The sequence below is a fragment of the Copadichromis virginalis genome, linkage group LG12, assembly GCF_057382275.1.
Source record: "Copadichromis virginalis isolate Kocher_CV1m ecotype Utaka linkage group LG12, C_Virginalis_male_GT1.1, whole genome shotgun sequence".
Classification (NCBI taxonomy): Eukaryota; Metazoa; Chordata; class Actinopteri; order Cichliformes; family Cichlidae; genus Copadichromis; species Copadichromis virginalis.
The window spans coordinates 4,725,573-4,747,248 of NC_140629.1; the positions used below are offsets into that span (position 1 = coordinate 4,725,573).

Here is a 21,676-nt window from a genome sequence, read left to right on the forward strand (position 1 = left end):
GATGCAGAATGCAGTTTTATGAAGGGTCACCTCCAAATGGACTTCACAAAAATCTAGTCCTGAGAACCTGTGGGTGGGATGTCATAGATTAAAACAGTCTTATTTGGTATTTAGATTTTATTATGTTTCCACAGTTGTGAATATTTAAAGGTGTAACCTGTAACTGCAGGATGCTGCTGCCCTTTGCAGCTCTGTTTTCACCGTATACTACATGAAACCAAACATCCATGTCTGTGTGGAGAATATTACTGTATGCTGATTTATTTAAATTATTAAAAATTGCGATTCCATTAGTAAGAAGAGTAGTGCATTTTTTAAAAAAAAGATGCTTAATACAGCACAACAATAATGAAATGAGTACAGCAACACAAAATGAGACCCTGTCATGAGCAGAGGCACTCTCTGCATGGTGTTAATGCTTTCCTGTGTGAGCAGAAGTGCACAGGCATCCTTATTATGTCTTTATACTTCGGAGGAAAATATCTGCCATTTGGCCTGATTTGCTTTGTGAATGCTTTTTCTAAAGCCTTGTTTATGAGCCTACAGGCAGCAGGATGGAGTCATAAGCAGTCCTGGAATGTAACACGTACTGTTTTAGCCAGCAATCTGTTGGGCACCACCTGTTTTCCCTCCAAATCACCGGCGTTTTTCTCATGCGTTGAAAAAGGTCACATCAGCATTGATGATCCTCACAAGCGGAGCTGACTCCCTGCAGCTGCCTTAGATCAGGTTGTTCGTCGCTAAATCAAGAAAGAAATGTACCCTTGCCCCCCTCCCCATCTTCACCAGCAGCTTTGTGGTTAGTGGCTTGTGATTAGCTCTTTCACATCAACACATAGTGTCTTAACTATTGAGAATAAAAGTGGCATTGGAAGCGGATGTTCTCTTTTGTAGTGAAATTGACTTTCAACAGTGGTACACATTTACATGTAGGGAGAATTGTAAAACCATCGTAGAGGTTGATTCAGTCCAGCGAAGTGAGAACAGAGTGGAAGTCCCAAAATATACAAACTGCTACATAGACTGTTTGCACAACCAGCAGCCAATAGATGTGGTTATGAGGGATGCAAACGGGGACAGCAAAAGTAAGACAAGACCAAGACTTTGTGTGTATTGCTCAGAATGGGGGGGTAGTGGCTTTTTTTTTTTTTAATTTTAAAAATTTACTTCTGGGAGTTTCAGGCTTTATCTGACAGGCCGGTGCAGAGAGCAAACAGGAGACCAGGGAGAGAGTGGGGGCAATGACACAAAGGAAATGAAAGATCCAGAGCAGACTCAAATCCAGGCCCCTAGCCTTTGGCATATTGGCTGCTTTCTAAACCAGGTGAGCTCCCAGACAGTGTGAGACGCAACCAGGCAGCCTATAGGGGAAGGGAAACGGCTTTAGCACTGCATGGACCTGAACCTAGTCTAAGCTTTGCTACAGTGTAACTACATCATCATCCAATTAATAAATCATCCAGACAGATTCCAGTCAGATTAACATTATTCAGCTTGGAATCATGAAAAAAGACATGGCCCTAATAGCTTTCCAGAATCATAAGATCCTGGGCCTAGCCCTGTAAATAACAACATTATTATTTTAGCTTCAGACTTACAAATGATATTTCCTTGTCTCATTGGCATTTGAAGTATCACCTTGTGAAAAAGCTGTTGGACCTTTATCTGTTGAAATGTTATCACCATTAAATCTCAGAAGCAGGAAACTTTATTAGCATGCAGTTAACAAGCAGATATCATCACTGACAAATGCAGTAAATAATTGATGGAGGATCAAAATGACTTTGAGAAGATTGTAGTCCAGATAGAAATGAATTATGCAGAAAACAAATAGAGGCAGCCTTTGTCCACCTGGATCAAATGAAGTTCACTGTATTAGAAACCTATGCTTGAAAGGTCACTTCAAACTATTACTCCCTTTCCGTTCACTTGTAATGCCATGATAATGTGATTTGATATGATTAAAGAAATTATAATTATAATGTTAAACACGAATGAATATAATAATTAAGGATAAATGATATTGGCAATAAAGATAAACCACGTTAGATAAAATGCATGCAGAAAACATCCAGAGCCTTTCAGGTTTCACCATAGAGGAAGCACATAAAATGTTATGCTTGAAACACGTAAAGCAGGTCCATTTGATCACGACCGCTATCTTTTTGTTGCTGCTGTTGAAATGCGTCTTTTTCAGTCCTATAAATTAGAAACACCTGCAATAATTAAAGAAAAATGTTAAACAGCATCTTTTTATATACATACTTAATAGTTTGTGGGAGTTTAGATGGCTTTTTAATTTGCAACAAATCCTGCTGTGAAATATACAGTAATATAATTAGAATGAGAGCTGCTTATAGAGATAAGATGAAAGGTCTGGCTGTTACAAGGGAAATAATGAGCGGTGGAGTGTATTACTGTTGCCATGCTAAAGCAAAGAAGAGAAACAGCTGGTACTCAGTGTATTTCATTTATTTATGTATTTATTTGTAACATGGAAATTAAAAAATAAAAAATAATTTGTCTCCTCCTTCTTATAGACAAACAAATGCATTATTTTTAACAAGAAACTCTACTTGAAGCTTAAAGATAAAAGTTTAAATTAATGCAACAAAGCTTTAGTCTGTTTAGCCAACTAGCTAGCACACAGCTTTCTGACCCTTGCAAGTGGTTGAGGAAATATTGATCAGCAGTTTGCTTTCAGCGCCAGGAAAGCTGCTAACCGCAATTTCACTTGCACACATTTTCAATTATCCACGAGTGCTTCATAAGTGGTTAAAACACTGATACTTTTACTCACATACAATCAATTTGGAGCAGGAAACCAAAGAAACACAGCATTACGCAGAGCTTACTATGTTTCCAAAGGCAACGGGCGGGATCTGCAGGGACTAAAGGCTTCCCATTAAATCGGTATTGCACTCACACCCACACAAAGTCGCCAACCGTGAAGACTGTTGCAGAAAAACAGCATTTGTCATGAGCAGCAGCAAAGCAGGTAAACCCTGCTCCAAAGTACTAATGGATTTTTTAGGCCAAGGTCATTGTGGATCATCAGGAGTGAAGAAGAGGGGTCAGTCAGTCAATAGAGGTTTTTAAGCTCAGGTCAGCTCCAGCGAACTACTTCACCACTGATACAGCTGAAGCAACTGAGAGGACAGATGCTGTGATTGCCCTTATTAACATACAATTAAGCACAACCTCACAGACTCCCTTTAGCACTACAGCAACGTGTAACATCAGGGTACCTGTAGTGTTAATGTGAACTGACATATCCATTCTTTCATAAAATGAGAATTTTCCATATATTTCCTATTCTGAAATTTACACAAGCCACTAATGAATTTAGCCCACTAAAAAGAATGCTCATACCCAAAACATATTTTTTGCCTGTGCCATTAAGCTCTGTTGTTTGAACAATTAAAGAACAACTGAGTCATGCAGTTTCCCTGGGTGACATGTTTCTTCATTACAGTGAACACTGTACAGGAGTTTATTTTGAGTCAAGCCCACGTGTTCCGCCTTGCTGCCAGAATATCAAAGGAACAATGTGGATTAAACTACTCCCAAAATGATGCACCACACACCACAGCTTGGATAACATTTTCTAAGAAAAAAGCTGTTTAGACACATCTCTTTGGTTTATTCAAACAACATTTCATTAGAATTATTGAGAATAACAAAAATGTAACTTACATTATATTGTACAGACATGCTTTTTCCCTTAATAAACAAATCCAGGGATTGGTAAAACTGCTAACTTTGGGGTTGAAAGGAACCAGTTCAGGTGCTTTGGCCGTCTGTGTAGGATGCTTCCTAGGCAAGGGGTTTGGGGCATTGTCCTCATCGTAGGAGGCCCTGGGATAGACACACCACACGCTGGAAAGCTTGTATCTCTCACAATTCTGCATCCTCCTGGATGAGCTGGAAGAGGTTGCCAGTTGAGTAAAGACTGGGCTATGCTATTTAGACTACTGGCCCTGCGGCCCAAACCCAAATAAGCGGGAATCGATGGAAGGATGGATGTTTGGAAGAATGGACAGATGGATGGATGGATGGATGGATGGATGGATGGATGGATGGATGGATGGATGGATGGATGGATGGATTAAAATATGTGGGGACAATGTTGGGGGAGACGCTACCATCCCATAGAGCAGGGGTAGGCAACTCCAGGCATCGAGTGCCGGTGTCCTGCAGGCTTTAGATCTGTCCTTGATCCACCAGATGATTCAAATTGCTAAATTACCTCCTCAACATGTCTTGAAGTTCTCCGGAGGCCTGGTAACGAACTAATCACTTGATTCAGGTGTGTTGACCCAGGGTGAGATCTAAAGCCTGCAGCACACCGGCACTCGAGGCCTGGAGTTGCCTACCCCTGCCATAGAGGTTGGGGGTTGATAGATAGTTTATAAATGGAGACATATTTTAAGAACTTCATACAAAAAAAATCCATACTTGTCCTTTACCTAACTATCCTGTCATATCTCCCCAATACTTGGCACTACTCACTGATGATCTGGCCTACAGATATACATCCAGCTACACACCTCAAACATTTCTTGATTGCATCTGGTCACAGGTTGTTAATAATAAATCACTGGGAGCAGGAATCTCTGAATATATTTAAATTACCATACTAATATACTCAATTCATTGGTGAAAGGGCCTTTGCTTAGCACTTTAAGGTTTCCAAATGGCATCATGAAGTGCCTTCAGAGTTCAGTAGTACTCTTTTAGTCTTACAATAAGAATCATGGAAGGAAATACAGATCAAGAGTTTGAATCATATATCATTATTTTGAAAATGACCAAAAACAGACGCTGTATTTATTCACATCTTTTCACATGACATTCAATAAGCATGATGTGCAGAAAACGGGTATCATCCCAGATCTGCACTTAATTGAGAAAATAGTTTTGCAGCAGCATGTTCCTTAAACACCAAGCAGGGGGTATCGTTTTGGGGTCATAGAGAAGTTAATGAATGAGAACATCTGTTACGCTTTGTGGCAATTGTCATTAAGAGACTGTGGGTGGTGGAGGCGGTGATATTTTGTACGGCTGGAAGGACATACCATATGCTGTGGCCTTCCAGTGATACGGCATGAGAAATTGCTCAGGCACTTTGTAACACCATGGCAGAGATTTGAAGATATGGATGTGTTTTTGCAGAGAGTTTTAAAATTCAAATCTTTTCTGGCACTGAAAGAAATGGGTGCATTACTCCCATGTGACTGCCTGCCACTGTAGCTTTCCATTGAGTATGTCAGTCGAGGGTCACAACATCACACAGTCTGCAATCAATCAGTTTTCTGAGCTGTGATTGATGCTTTTAAAGAAGGCATTTTTCACTGCCTGGCTTCAAGCAGTATATCCCTCTTTTTCAGTGTCATATGCACAGCACTCCGTGGCATCAGAGTTCTCCAGTTCTCATAGGTACCTCTATGAAGACTGTATCTACAATATGAGCCATAGGCTTACAAATCCATTTGTCCCTCATTTTGTCGCTCACTTCAGCAAATAATATAAATAAATATGTAATAATGTAACAACTAAATGCATCTTTGAGAACACGTGTGCTATGTTAGAAACAAGAAGAAGGACATAACATAGCTGTAAACTAATTGCAAGTATGTTTTTCCTCTTTAATAATGAAAACCTATGCAGCACTCTGTCGCTTTGAATGGTGGATAAAGATTGTGACCCTAAATGTGCAGCAGATTTCTGTGTCGATGCATTATATTTTTCAAGCAGTTCGCTGATGGAGATAAATTGCAGCAAGCTCAAGTATGACCATGATACCATGGACAAATTAATGAAGATGCCTGTTTGACCTTGTTCACTCCACTATGAGAAGTCATTAAAAAAAATCAAATGCATTTATTTGAGTCCTCATTTGTGCTTCTGCCAAGGCTGTTTGCATGTGGCTTTTCAACATTTGACTTCATATTTTAATGAATATTTTTGCTCTGAAGTGGAATTCAGTTCTGTTCAATACTACATACAAAATATACCTTTCTCTAGTAGAATCTGAGTTTTATAAAGCCAGTGAGGAAGGATTCCTGTATTTCCAAAAAGACATCAGATTATATAGACATCTACTATGAGCAAGGGAATAAGGGATAATAGCCAGCTCTACATTCAAAACCAAGTTGTAATAACCAGCAAACCAGTATTTTTTGTATAAATTAAATTAATTATCCTTAAACCTCAATGCCTGTAGTTTGATTGGCCTCTACATTAGGCGGGAGCTGTGTAGCTGTTGATCTGAACTCTTTCTTTCTGCTGTGTAGGTGTGGCAGTGTGGTGGGAGCATGGAAGTCCTCCCGTGCGCCAGAGTGGCCCATATCGAGCGCACCAAAAAACCCTACAACAATGACATAGATTACTACGCCAAGCGCAATGCCCTGCGAGCCGCTGAGGTGTGGATGGACGAATACAAATCCCACGTCTACATGGCCTGGAACATTCCCATGAATGTAAGTTTTTCTCTGTCTTAGATTACACCCTCATTGAAATCCACGAGCTCTCTTTTGCCCCGTCTCCTCCTGTCACACTTTCTCATTCAGACATGCAACCAGGCCTCTGGAGACGCTAGTCAATAGAAATTCAAAATTCAGATTTCATCCCGTTTGACCTTCACACTGGCAGCAGAGCACAGGCAGAAAGCAGTAGATGCTCTTTCCAAACAGATGAGAGAGGTACATCAAGTGAAGGAGATTAGCCTCATTTCCAATCAGTCTAGTTTCATACGTATCAGTTTCATTTAATTGCTTTCAAGAGTCTAATAATAAACAGCTATTTTCATTAATAAAGAGTTTAATATTGAATCCTAATTGCCTCTTCAGCCATGCAGAATGAGATGATAGTCAGTGAAGGACAGCAGTGAAGGCCTCAAGAAAGCCGTCCAGCACAGCTCACTGACATCCCTAACAAAATAATTACAGGATGTGGGCTCGTCACACACTGGTGTGGCACGCTGCTGATGCCTGCATGCCGCCTGGAAATGTTGAGTCGAAATGTGGGAGCTGGGGGTGGCAGCACCTTTGACAAAGTAGTCAATCAGACCACATCCCTTCTTGAGTGTAATTACAAGCACAGTGGCATGGCATGTTATTACCTCGGCTGTCCTGTGGCGCAGAGTTATTTTGTGTACAGTAGAAAGGCCTAACTACGATTATTCCATCTACCCCCCTCCCTCTCCTCCCAGCCTCCCCCTATACACAATCACTGATTTTCGTTATTGTCTAAGGTATCTGCTGAGAGCACAATTACCTTGGTGGGGGAAGGCTTTATGATTCACCAGAGCGGCCGGCTCCAAGTCCAAACACCAAACAACATCTCACTGAAATTGAATGCATTTTTTAGTGTCGCTTTATGGTTGCTACAAAAAGTGGATATTTCCATCTAGAATTTATTATTAACAGATGTTGGAAGCACGTTCAGCAGCTGACTGTGGATTCCAACACAGATGGGGGCGAACTGACTGAAGAGTAGATGGCTGCATGTGTGTGTGCATGCGTCTGAATCAAGCCTCAGTGCCAGGTAGTGCAGCTATTAGGCATTCCCCCAATCAATCTAGGAAGCCACCTCCGTAATGCCGGCATGGCCGTGAGGGCTCATAATTAAGCAGCTGATTAGAGTTTGAATCACGTGTAATGAAAGAACAATGAAGGTCCTTCATGACAGGTGCATCTATCCAGCTCTTAACTAAAAGGTTGGTCTTTTCTTTTCAGCACCTCGACACTCTCGCATATTCCATTTCTCAAGCAGCTTTCACTCTAATAATTAAAATGCCTGCTGGCTAAGAGGCTTTTTTCATGCGTGTTTGTCTTTGTTTTGTACCATTTGTTGACAGAACCCTGGGGTTGATTTCGGGGATGTCTCGGAGCGCTTGGCCTTAAGGAAAAGGCTGCAATGTCGGAGTTTCCGCTGGTACCTTGATCATGTCTACCCAGAGATGCGAATCTATAACAACACCATCACATATGGCGAGGTGAGGAAGACATTAAGCAAATGGTTGAAAGTAAACACTGATTTTGCCATATCATCAGGGGACAAACACCTTCCAAAGAATTCAACTTTTGCCTCGTCGGTCCAGATACAATTTTCCCAGATGTCTTGGGGATCATCGTGATGTATTTTGGCAAATGTGAGACGTGCCTGGTTTTATTTTTTTCCTTGGTCTCCTTTGGTCTGCCAGTAATCAAGCCTGAGTATGTTTAGTGAAACTAAACAAAAACAGGGGTTAATCACAGATAATTCATGATTAAACAAGAGGGGCACTTACTTTTACACACGGGACCAGGTAGGTTTGGACAACTTTTCTCCCTTAATCAGTGAAATCAACATTTAAAAACAGAATTGTGCATTTTTCACTTTGAGGATCTGAAACATGTGAGGGTGCCAAATATTCACAACACTTGGAAATCAGGAAGGGGGCAAACACTTTTTCACACCACTGGAGTTTGCAGAGGATGTGAAAGCTGAGGCAGGGAGGCTGATCCTACAAATAAATCACAGAAATAAAGGAGTGAATTATTAGGATGTTTTGTGACATGTGATGATGACCTTTAATGTGATGGAGTGGTACATCTTAGAAAAAAACAAACGATTTGAGTGTAGCTAGTCTAAGGTATGATATTGCTAAGGAATTGCAACATCACCACACAGGATTTGTACCAGCTCCTCATAATGAGTTTTAATCAAATACTTTATTAGTTTTCCATTTTAATTTGATTGGGCTTGGCTATGCACTCAGCACAGTGGGGGGAAGACAACAGGATTATAACAGGTTGAAGAATTGAACACACTCCTGACTCAGACACTATTTGGAGGTTCGCTGAGACGCATTGTTTACCTCATATCAATTTCAGCAATGGACACCTGGAAAACTAGAAGGGCATTGGGAAAAAGCGCAGATCACTGCCAAAGGCTAATAGATCAAATATCATAATCATTTATTAGTCAACCATAAATAATGCAATATTCATCTATGTATGGGTTTAAATTACAAAGTAGTAACTGCAAACATCACGTCACAACAATGCTCATTAAAGCAATGCGACACACTCCCATTCTGGAACTGATGGGATTTTTCGTATGCCCTAGGGGAGGTTTCCAACTGAGGACAACTGTTGGGGGCCCCCTTAACAGCCTAGGGTGTTGTCTGGCATGCCTGTTCACAAGCTGCTGGTCTGACTGAATTATTAAAACCTTTTTTTCCCCTTTTTTTTTTTTTACCAAATCTGGCCTGGTTTTTGCTAAATCCCACTCACAGACAGATGGACTGGCAAATAGGTGGGAACAAAAGAACAGCCTAATCAATATGCTGCATATCAGAATTCACAATTCATCAAAGCCCTATGAATTTACTCCCCCTTTTGTTCCCTCTGCTGCCTGTTTTGGCTCTGGCACCCAGATGGATTCCTCAGAGTGGCATTAACTTAAGTGGCACTATTTCAGATCTGTCGACAAGCTGGGTAACATTTACCTTGTCTAGCCACACAGCCAGCAGAGCAGAAGTGAGCCTCATCTGTCACCGAGCATCAGCACCGCGCTCGGCCATGCTGACCAGACCAGCCGAGTGGAACCCTCCCTGACAAAACTACATGATAGACATGTCGCAACCTGGAAATGAAGCCTTACTCATTCAAATCACACCAAACATGGGCCTCATGCTCAGTGCATCATCTGCAGGTCTGGAGGACAGGGGGGAGACTGAACTGGGGCTGGTCGTGTCCCGATAATATCTATCAAAGCTCAATCATCGCTTTGAGAAAATACAGCCTGCTGTGTGAACAAACCACAGTGGATCTAGTATCACAGAGGTATTGTGACATGCACAGAGGAATTAAATGGTGGCTCACATTCAAGAGACTATTATCTACCTTCTTAGATAATAAATAATAATAGGTTTTGAAAGGCTGCTCTGATACTATTATTTTCGTTTGAACCAAATGTGAAACCGGTAATTTATTAAATTATATAATATTGGGCCATTTTCATGTGGTAACATTTTGTACAAAATATTCATATTTACCCCGTTTTCTCAGCTCACAGGGATCCTCTTTGGCTGTTTTCTCATTAAAATCAATGCTAAAGAAGTCTTTTCCCTGGTTTAGTCACTTTCTGTTAGACTTTTTTTCTAGATTGACACTAAAACATGTCAAGAGTAAAATTAGTTGTGTAACAATAACCGCCCAACAGACAAATTAAAATGTGTCCCAGAAAGCTGCCATTACTAATGTCTTGTTGAGCATTTGTACTGTACTATCTGCAGTGCTCGCACCCCTTTGCCTCTCTTCTTCACTGCATAGATTGTGCCTAAAGGAGAATTAAATCCCACCTACACTAATCTGTAAATAAAATGGAAAAGAAAGGCAGGAGCCGACCGAAAAGGCTGAGAAGAGAGGCAGTAAGAAAACTGCTCAATAATACTCAGCGAGCTTGTCTCTACCAGCTTCTCCTTTCACATACACCAGTGGTTCGCAAATTGTGAGGTGCACCCCACTGGTGGGTGGAGGTGGAGTATGGAGTTAAGCTATTAATCTATTTTTTAGGGGGAAATATCTTCTCAAATATGTTTTTAAATTCCTGATTTAAAAAAATATACCTTGTGGTACTTAACACCTTATGTACTTGATACGTTTGCACTTTTGTCCTTTTGTCTTACTCCCATCACTCCAGCCCCTTCCTGAGCTTGGTTCTTTCTTCCCATTAAAGGGGAGTTTTTCCTTCCCACTGTCGCCAAGCGCTTGCTCATAGGGGTCATCTTATTTTTGGGGATTATTTTTTATTATTGTAGGGTCTTTACCTTAAAATGTAAAGCAGCTTGAGTTGACTGTTGTTGTTATTTGGTTATATACAAATACAGTTGAATTGAAATGTCATGAATAGTCCCACAAATATAGGAGCATAGGCATTTAGATCAAGTTCAGAGCTTTGACATATGACAAAATGACATATTTTAAACAAACTGCATACTTTTTCATAACTTAAACAAGTAGTTTTGTTCCTTAAAGCTAGTCAAACTGCAAGTGCAAACTCAAAAACTAGAAAAGAAAAGACTGCATTCAACCAGAAAGACCTGCAGGCAAACTTTCTCCACTAGCTGATGTGAATTAATCAGAGAGAGAGAAAAAATTTCCCTTCCAGACTTCACTCAAACTAATAATTTTTCATCTAAATACAGCCAAAATCATGGCAAACTTTAACTTATGTATATGGTAATTTTGTCAAAAGACATTTCCAAGAATTACATCTGGACTTTCCGTGCAATGGAAAAGTGTTGCAAGCTTAATTTCAGTCAGTGTTTCATACTTTTCCAATTTTCAGACAACAGACACTCAACACACATATAAAATATGTAAATGAGAATAGTTTCATTGAGACTTCTGCTGTATTTAAATACAGAGGGCCCAGAGTGTAGGAGATGGTAAAATTATCTGGCACCATGCTAACCGTATACATATAACACGTTCCTATTGTTGAGGGTACACTGCCATTAGAATCAAATAGACTCAAATAGAATATAGAATCGAATAAACTTGTGTGGTTCTCCAGTTCCTCAGATGCTTATGTACTTTTTTGTGTTTGCTCTTGCACCTAACATTCAAATGTTCAAATGGAGAATATTTGAAACAAGCTGTTTGTTTGGTTGTTTTTAAGAATATTGGATATGTAAAATACTGGAGCTTTCAGCAGCTTCATAGAAACATCATCTTTTTTGTTTTTCTTGCAGGTGAGAAACAGCAAGGCCAGTGGCTACTGCCTGGACCAGGGTTCTGAGGACGATGATAAAGCCATCCTGTACCCCTGCCACGGCATGTCCTCCCAGGTCAGCAGATCTTTCTCTATTTCCTGTTTATTTTGACTGCTGTCTTCGATACAGATATTCAACAGTCAGTAATGCCATTAATTAAACTGTTTGTCAGTGCATTGTATTGATTCTTACTCATTTAAGTCTGTAAATTGGGCGTCTTTGCAAAAGGTAAACATACAGAAACCTACAGAAAATTCTTTAGCAGATTTTTTTTTAAATCAACACATTCTGCGTTTTAACACTAAACCTAAAGATGATGTGGTGCAATTAGTCTCCTCTTTAGGCAATGTAGCATCCAAGTCAGGTTTTACATAGTAAGTGTGAGGCACAGACATGCTATAAATAGAAATGTGTTCTTCCCATTGGTACTCACTGATTAATATAGACCACCACACACATCCCTCTACGGGTTTTTAAGCAATGCAGGATGCATATACTACAAATATTCTCATGGTTAAATTAAATTGAGGTCTAACACAGAATACACATAGAGGGAAAACTAGCATCCTGTGAACTTAATGCTAGTTTGAAAGACCAATACTCACCACATGGTGTTCTCACTTTTTACAGATTAAGTTATGTTTGGACACTGCAAATATTTCAAGTATTCTCTCAGAACCTGTTCACTCTAAATGATGTTTCGACCTATCATTTGCTCTTGCAGCCAGAATAAATCTTCAAAAATCTTCCACCCCTACCATGTAACATGACTTGAAGGTGTCTCAGCTTCAAATTCAGCACCCACATGAACTACAGCTTCTCAATCTCTGTGACTCGACCTGAAAATATTTCTTGACTTTATCTGCATAGGAGTGCTATTCCTACTGGCGTCAGTGTTAATGCAATGACCTGCTCGGTCCAAAAATATCTGGATTCAGTAGATACACCAGAAAGGCTTAGCACAGCCCTCTGTAGCAAACTGTAATCAGTATACTGTCTGAAGTTTGCCAACATCATCAGTTAACAGCATGCTTACTAATAATAACAGCCTAACAACCAATCAATGTGACTAGCTTGTTGCTGTCATAAGTGGCACTCTGTTCATCTTATTAAGCAACAATTAAACAATCATTGTCAGTTTCTGCAGTCAGGCAGTTAGCGTGCCAAATGCTAAACATGTTGCTATCTACAACAATGAAAGTTTAAAAGTAACAGTGGTAGAGTTATATAATCAAGATTGGCCTTAATATGTGATACTTAACCTGTGTGGGTGTGACTATATGCTATGGATAGATATATAGCATTCCACCCCTCGGTCTATCTGATGCTGTCATTATTTAAAAGCAACGAAAAAAAGCCCTAAAACAAATAATTACAAACTCTACATACCATCTAATAGCCAGCAGTGGTGGCTCTTCTCGTTGAAAAGGAAGACAGATTGGATTGTCAGTGAGAAAATGACCGTGCTCCTTACTTTATTTATTACACCAAAAGAAAGGTTTTTCCTAATGAGGTTATCAAAATAACCTACTACTTTCAAGTCCCTCACCCCTTAGATACAGCCCAGTGCTCATTGTGTGAATTATGGTCCCATTTACAGCAACATAGGCAATAAAGTAGGGTATGCTTTAGGGCATGGCTACCCTGTATTTGATAAGTTGCTACTGTATGAGCAAGTCTTTCAGTTTATCAGATTTTTTTCTTTTTGCTAATTTAATGACAAAAGCCAAAATGCTCAGTTCAAGACTCCACGTGGTGAATTTTAGAGCAGCAACATCCACCTTTTAGGGATTTGTATATATAAAAGGAATGTGCAGCAGTTAGGCTACTAAACATCTTTATGCTGAAGAGAAACCTATGAGGTAATGGATGCACTTGGACATCTTGAAATGAAAGCAGCATCACAGCTTAATACGCTTTATTGATGGCTTTGGATTTTATATCTATCTATCTATACATACATTAGTGCTGGACGACGCTGGACAGCATCAGCGCGTGTCAAGGGATTTTTGTTTTCATATAAATTGATCAGCTTCATGAAATGTGCTTTTTGTTGATCACTAGGCAATCTACATGTCTATGTGACTTTTCACCTAATAACTTTTGTGACGAACTTATTCAGCTACTAAATCACTTCCTGTTTTTAGAGAACAGATGTAGAAAAGGGGAAATAACCCGTTGCTCTGAGTGACGTTGTTATTTTTACACACACACACACACAGACATAAGACATAAGACATGTGCGTTCGTTACTGCCCACGCGTGTAAAGACGACTGCAGTGTTTCTGTTTTCTAACTCAGGTGTCTTAGCTGAAGAACTACGGGGTGATTTTTAGAAATCCCCTGTCAGCGCGTTAACGAGCTAACCGCGCTAACGCATTGACACTGTGCAGCCCCACGCACAGGGCGATCAGCAGTAACTCGTTAACGGAGATTTGCCACGTTAATGCAGTTATGCCTTAAATGTTGCTCATCTCAGTTTAATTCATATGTACTGTGAGCATCACTTGCCTTTATTGTTGCTGATAAACATGCATGAACTTTGTCATGGCACTCAAGTACTCTGGTTTTGCAGCTGGGTTGGAGAATTTGCAGCAGTTCTTTTGGATACTGAGACAACTTCAGTTGCTTTGGTCTCTTCATCCCAGATAGACTCCATAATGTTGAGATCAGGGCTCTGTGGGGCCCGTGCCATCTGTTGCAGGACTGTTTCTCTTCTTGTTGCTGAACAGATCTTTCTGATTCTGCTGTATTTTGGCGGTTGTTGTTATGCTGCACAGTGAATTCAGGAATGAACTGCTGCCTCCCGACAGACTGAAACTTTTTTGCTATAATGTACACTGTACACGTATACATGATATAAGCAGTGATCCATGTGCAGCAGTCATTTAAAATGAATGAACCATAAGAAGGCAGCATGTTGCCTCCTGTCCTCTTAACCAGCTCTTGAACCCCATGCAGGTTCCAAACAGAGTGTTGAAGCTGGGGAGTATGAGATGACATGAACATGCAAACAGATGATGTGCAAGCACTAATTTTAATGTGAAAAGATCAGTCAACATAATCACTTATAGTGCTGACATACAGTATGTCTGCAGTTAGATTTAAACACACGAAAAGTGAAGAATTTTTCAGAATGTGATTAAATATGCTGCGATTTATTTTTCTTTAACGGTAAGAGAGGAGAACATGCAGCTCTTGGGAGTTTGGTATTAAATTAAATCCGAAACTCATTTTAAATGTGGTCAGGATTTGAAGGAAACACTGGAAAACTGGGGCACTCCCAGGAAACAATTATATGAATATGCAGGAGGATGCTGCTGGGGGAAAAAAAGAGAAAGCATCTTCTCAGCACAACCTTTACTTGAATAGATACCAGAACAAATGATGCTGTGGGTGGGAGGCCCTTGTCCTGTTTTTGTGCTTATTTTCTTCTCAGTGAAACCAAATCCAGTTCTCAAGATATGCATGCAAAAGCTACCCATGCATCATTTTTCAAACATTTCCCAACTTTCCTGCAAACTGCTCTCGTTTTTGGTGATGCAAACCACCTCACTGGCCTCTCCTGCAAAGAGCTCCATGGTGTCAGTAATGCAAAGCTCGATCAACTCTTAATCCTGCTCCCCAGGGGGAAATAAACAAATGGAAATGAATTTGATTTCTTTGCATCATTAGATTACACTGATGACTGACATTATTTTGAGCCAGCTGTATTCAGTTTTGTCATTTATAGAATTTCTTCTTTTAAGATATAAAAAAAAAACTAGAATTGATCAGAATGACTTCTCGCTGTGCTTCAGAGAAGTGAGCGTGTGCACGCTCTCCCTGAGGAAATCTAACTCATGGATAATGTCTCACATTTGTTCAGCAGTGCAAAGCAGTGAAAGGATGGTGGTGGAGGCACAGAGCCGGCCCCATTACATTACTAGCGTGTGCGCACATCTACCTTCATAAAGCAAATGATGCAATATTTTATTGTCCACTGATAAAATTTTGGGATTGCTTTCTTTGCTGTATCACGATCCTCCGGTAATCTGGCTTCTCTCACAAACACAGGCAGAGTATGAAGCTATCGGCAGGCTTGTGTGCGTAGTGATGTGCCTGTTTCATTTAATAGTGGCTCAGTATTATTTGCATGTGATTTAATAAAAAGAAACAGAGTGGACAGCTGTGTGTAATAACGATACACTTCTCTGATAAGAGGCTGCAGATTTATCAAAATATCTGTCCTGCTGTCTTCAGATGGCTACAGGAAGGTAATGAACTTAAAGAGAAGCTTTTCATGCAGTACAACAGACAGAGTTGACGTGACCTTTTTAAATTATCTATTTTAAAGGGTTTCTCAGTGTTTCACCAGCACATTTTAATAGGATTTTGGTGTATGTTAACAAAATCACACGCTCTGTTTCAAGGCTTGGCCACAAGACAAACTGTGGTATGACTTTGTGGTGCAGCAAGGAAGTTGCTCCACGGTTGCACTATCACCGTAACAAAGAAGACTTGCTATTAGCATGACCTCCAAAAAATGTTCTGCAAAACTCTGGTGATTGCAGAAACGCAATGGAGTGTGTAATGTTGCTGCATGAGCCACAGGTTAATTGGCTTGGCAGAATCATTTCCTCACGTTAATTATTTGTTATGGACTCATTTTAAATGAATTAGCATATAAAACGCTGCCAGACTAAGCTGTAAACAGGTATTAGTGGGGATTATATGGAGTTTGTCTTGTGCCAAGTCATAGTTTACACCTTTATTAAATCAGTTTAGAGCATTAAAACCTTGAAAGACCCAAGAGGTCTACAGAAAATTCTTAATAAGACCATCTGTAATAATGACCTCTGCCTAAAGGTCATTAAACTGTGTCTCCCATTGTTGAGTTTCAAAGAAATAAATAATAATACGTTTCAAATGTGCATGTGACATGTACAATGAGAGTTCCATACACATATTTGGATGCATATTTTACTAGGATGCTGATGAAATATGTATTGCAGTGATCAGCTCAGCCAGCTCCAGTAGACTTCAAGTGAACCAAGATATGGTGCTTTATTGTTTTCCTGTTTGTTCTGAGTGCCTCTTTATGACAGAAGATTGGATTAAAATCCACATGGATCTCCCCTCTCACATGAACAATCACCCATAGAGGCAGCATGTGCATTTCTAGTTTCTCCATCCATGCTCTATAAAATCACCACTCAGACAAACATGTGCTGCAAACATTTCAAGGTTAAAATTTATTGAGTAAAACACTTTAATACAAAGCAAAATGCTACAAAAGCATTACCAGGTTTAGAATTTTAGTCTTTATGGGATTCATTTTACAGGTAAGCAGCTCATCTACTAATCGGAAGGTTGGAGGTTCGATTCCTGGCTGTTCAAGTCTGAATATTCTTGGGCAAGATACTAATCCCAAACTGCTCTCTGATTCATCCATCAGCGTATGAATGTGTATGAGTTATAGATTTAATGCACTTATGTTGAAAAAGCATAGAAAAAGGAGCGCTTGTGAGAATGCTTAGAGTAGAAAAGTGTTATATAAGAACCAGTCCATTTGCAGTTTTATAACAGTACATGTGTTTTAAGGTTTTTTTTATTTTTTTTATGTGATTTTTTAAGTCCGACCATTAGAACAGCTGATCTTAAATAAAATAATGAATAATTGAAATCACATTGGTAGAACAGCTGTGGGTTATTTTCACATGAATAAAGTAAAATAAAGAAATACGTTTTTCAGAAATCTTGATTCCTGTTATTACACCGATTCTTCCAGGAAGTTACATAAATACAGTAAGTTATATAAAGTACTTAACATGTTACTACCTACTCTGACAGATCGTGCATTTTGACGATTTAGGGTAGCCAAAGCAGCTTGGCCGTCATAGTGAAGACCTCCCTAGCTTTGGGGTCTCATTTTTCAGAGAGGATCATTCCCATAAATTATGAATGTTATCTCTACTGTATCCTTGCGTAATAGAGACGTATCACGACAGAGGCTTTCATGCACCGGATTACACAATGAGGGATCACATTTTGGTTGTTAAGAGAAACTGTACCATAAATAAGCTGCACTGTGGCTTCAATGCAAAGTAACTTGAGCCTATTTTAGTATATGAAATACAAAGCTTATTAGCAATTAACAACTGGAACAGTGCGAAAATCTAAATTCCAGAAACTGCAGCAGCTTCTATACGACAAATCAATCAGTATAGTGTAGCATCATAGCGAGAGAGCTTTAAATGCTTTACGGTGGCTATTTAATTAGTTTGTGGTTGATTACAATTCATTTAAAGTAACTATTAAACTGTCTGTGTTGATATTATGACTTGAATTTAGTTCTGTTCATGCCAAGGGTTGCAGGAATAGTGCCTAAATACAGACTAAATACAGAACAACTTAAAGCCTGCCTTTTATTTCAGCTGGTCTACAATCTGCAGAATCCTAAAGTCCACAGTGGACACAGGAGGGTGACGAGACACACCTGAAACTAAGTAAAACAACAACTAGAGGAAGTAAAACAAGGCATGTGACTATCAAAATAAAGCAGGAAGAAACTAAACACTGACAGAAATGAAGGCTTGACACGACTCAAACAGATGCTGGGGAAGCTTGGAGTAAACTAAAACATGAAGATTCAATAATAACAGAAACAAGAATACAAAACTATTAACTAAGAATTCTAAATATCAAAAGATTATAATCAAAACTGAAAGAAAAGAAAATACGCCAGAATGTCTGTGAAGGTTCTCAGTCATCCAGGTCATCGTAGTCAAAGGAGCTTGCAAAGAAAAGCGTCTGGACTTCTTTAAGTTGCTTGAAGACGTTTCACCTCTCATCCGAGAAGCTTCTTCAGTTCTAAGGTCAAATGGTGGAGAGTCCCAGATATAAACCTAGTGGGAGTGACCCCCCGCAGAGGGACAAAAGGACCCCTTGATGATCCTCTAGTCGCCTGAGCCAAGGTGGGAAACTGGGTGTGGGTCCCAATCAGCCAGAGTTTCGGGTGAGCTCATTGTGAAACCTGGCCCCACCTTATCATGCGAATTCCTGAGGTCAGATGGCCCAGGATGTGAGTGGGCGTTAAGGCGTCTGGGAGGGATCTCAAAACTTGATTATAGATGGCAGAGAGTTGGTGTCGTAAACCCCGCCTCTGTTCAAAGATGGTCGCTCACAGTGGACATAGATGCTTCTTTCACTCCTCTTTCAAACCATCTGTCCTCTCTGTCCAAAATGTGAACATTGGAATGCCCAGATCTCTACAGTGGAGAGACCAAACAGCCATTTCACAAGCGCATGGCACAACACAGAAGAGCCACCTCCACAGGAGAGGTGAAACGTCTTCAAGTAACTTAAAGAAGTCCAGACGCTTTTCTTTCCAAGCTCCTTTAAAATACGCCAGAGTTCAGAGTCCCAAAAATGACCTTGGCAGTTCATTCGACTTCTATTAATTTCCCATTATTATTATTTTCCAAAATTACTATTGTGTCATCGTGCCTACCCAACATGCTCTCTCTCAATTTGTACTTTGATTACATAAAAGACAGGCTGTAAATTACTTACAAAGAAAGCTGAGAGGCAGTACATGTCACCTTTCAATTTAGAGAAAATTATCCTAAAGTTGCTGTATATATAATTCAGGGCACTTTGTAATTAATTGGGATGATAAAGTGGGAAAGATGCAGTCGTGGAGGTATGTGGTATTATGTGCCCCAAACATTAAGATAAGATAAGATAAGATAAGATAAGATAGAACTTTATTAATCCCTCGGGTGGGTTCCTCTGGGAAATTCGACTTCCAAAAGTTACAGTTACAGAACTGTTATATATATATATACACACACACACACACACACACACACACACACACACACACACACACACACACACATATATAAATACAGAGACAAATATAAATAAAATATACAAAGGGGATAAATAGAATAAATAGGAATAAAAAATAAAAATACAAGTGAATTGCACATTAGGCTAAGGGTTTCAAACATATGCTCCAGACAGAACCGGTGCAGATGACTCAGATAACAGTGAAGGAAAAACACAATCTGCCAATCAAGCCTTAAACCCATTTTCTCCTTTCTGCTTCTGTAATTTCTGCCTGTCTGCTTTTGTAGAGCAGAATAGGTAAAGCACATTACTGCAAATCACATTCAATCACATTCAATGAAGCACATTTCCATCTTGCGCTTTCCACCGATGCCCTCTAAAAAGTCAAGTGTTTGCTTTTTATAAAGCTGTGTTTTCCACTGCGCTCTTTAATTTAGGTAGTGTAACACATTTGATTCCCTTTGGCTTGCAGCTGGCTCGGTACTCTACGGAGGGGCTTCTCCAGCTTGGTCCCCTGGGGTCCACCACCTTCCTGCCTGATACAAAATGCCTCATTGATGATGGCAGAGGGCGCACTCCCAGTCTGAAAAAATGCGATGCGGTGTCGAGGATTTCCCAGAGGCTTTGGGACTTTACACAGGTAAGAAGAAAACGTGTAAACGGATTTAAAAGTGATGATTGGACGTGTGCATGCAGTCTGTTTTTTCCTTAAAAGCACTTTAAAAATTTGCCGTTATTTTTGTCTGTGTTTTCATTGCAGAATGGGCCGATCATCAGCAGGGACAGTGGCCGATGCTTGGAGGTAGAAATGTCCAAAGACGCCAACTTTGGCCTTCGCCTTGTGGTCCAGAGATGCTCTGGTCAGAAGTGGATGATACGAAACTGGATTAAGCATCCCAGGCACTGAAACCAGAGAAAGACCTCTGAGACAGTTTGGGCAGCGTTTCAAGTCACAGTTAGATCTTAAACTGTGGACAGTTCAGAGAGATCAGAGCGCCGGTGGTGCTGGTGTGTGGTATTTCACACCACAGACTACACAGTACACTGGGTCTCCCTCAGGCCACAGAGCTTTCCTATACTGAGTTTTAAAGAAGAATATGATCAATCTGTGTGTTCCACTGAGCTGCACATTCATACCAGACCTTATGGCAGGCTGCACCGTTTGAAATGGCCCACATCTGATATTCAGCTACAGCTGTACATGTATAGAGCAAGTCATCTGAGTGCAGCCCCTGAAGGTGGTTCAACGTTCTAGTAATTATATTGTTTCTACTGTAAAAGTATCAGCTCTTTGGAGATGAGAAAGCGTGGGTGTGTGATTTCTTTTTTTTTTTTTTTCCCTGAGTGAATCGGAGCAAATCAGAAGATATAATTGCTGTCAGTTGCCACATGAAAGTGATTATTTTGGGCTGTGATATGGAAAATTGCTTTGGACTTAATGTGCTGCCCTGGCAAGACATGTAATAGGCTTCAAAGGGGCTGCCCATCATTAGATCGGGGGACATTTCAACTGCACTCACATAAACCACGACGGTTCTTTGTTTCTTTGGACTGTATTGCTCACTGTGGACACGAGCAATCACGTGCCTTTTTGTCTCATTTTTCTTCATCTGACCAGGGAATGTCAGTCCCAAAAGCATGTACAAAATTATTTGAAAGTTATTAATATATAAAACAATGTATAAAACAGTAATGATAGTAATATATTGTAAAGGGAAAAAACAGTGGAAAATTGATATCCGTAATCCGATAATAAATTAGGATAATAAAATCATTTTTATGACAAATCACCTCTTTGATGTTTTTTTTCCCAGCGCTTTATGAAACTGGTGTCAACTTTGGCTTCCTGTTGATACTTTTTTGTTTGTTACTACTATATATTGGAAGGCTTGAAGCAATCAACGGCTGCAAAATCACGTCTTTTGTTGTGCCCGCTCTTACAACCACCTCAAGCCACCATCGGGTCTCTAGCCTTGTGAAATGCAATTGCTTCACATGACTCACAGGATAGTTGGTGTTCAGAGAGCACAGAGAGCCTTCCAGTGATTGTGCCCAGAAGGTAACCTCTTTACC

At 40.0% G+C, this 21,676-nt stretch overlaps 1 protein-coding gene across 1 annotated transcript in view; it reads left to right on the forward strand.

The window, feature by feature from the left end:
* Window positions 1-21,390, forward strand: part of galnt9 (polypeptide N-acetylgalactosaminyltransferase 9) — a 103,672-nt gene extending 82,282 nt beyond the window's left edge. The window contains exons 7-11 of the mRNA XM_085474433.1: window positions 6,297-6,482; window positions 7,862-7,999; window positions 11,747-11,842; window positions 20,076-20,243; window positions 20,364-21,390. Of these exons, the coding sequence (XP_085330559.1) occupies window positions 6,297-6,482; window positions 7,862-7,999; window positions 11,747-11,842; window positions 20,076-20,243; window positions 20,364-20,510 (735 nt within the window). The 3' untranslated portion in view covers window positions 20,511-21,390. The remainder of the gene's footprint in view (window positions 1-6,296; window positions 6,483-7,861; window positions 8,000-11,746; window positions 11,843-20,075; window positions 20,244-20,363) is intronic.
* The last annotated feature ends 286 nt before the right edge of the window (window positions 21,391-21,676 follow it).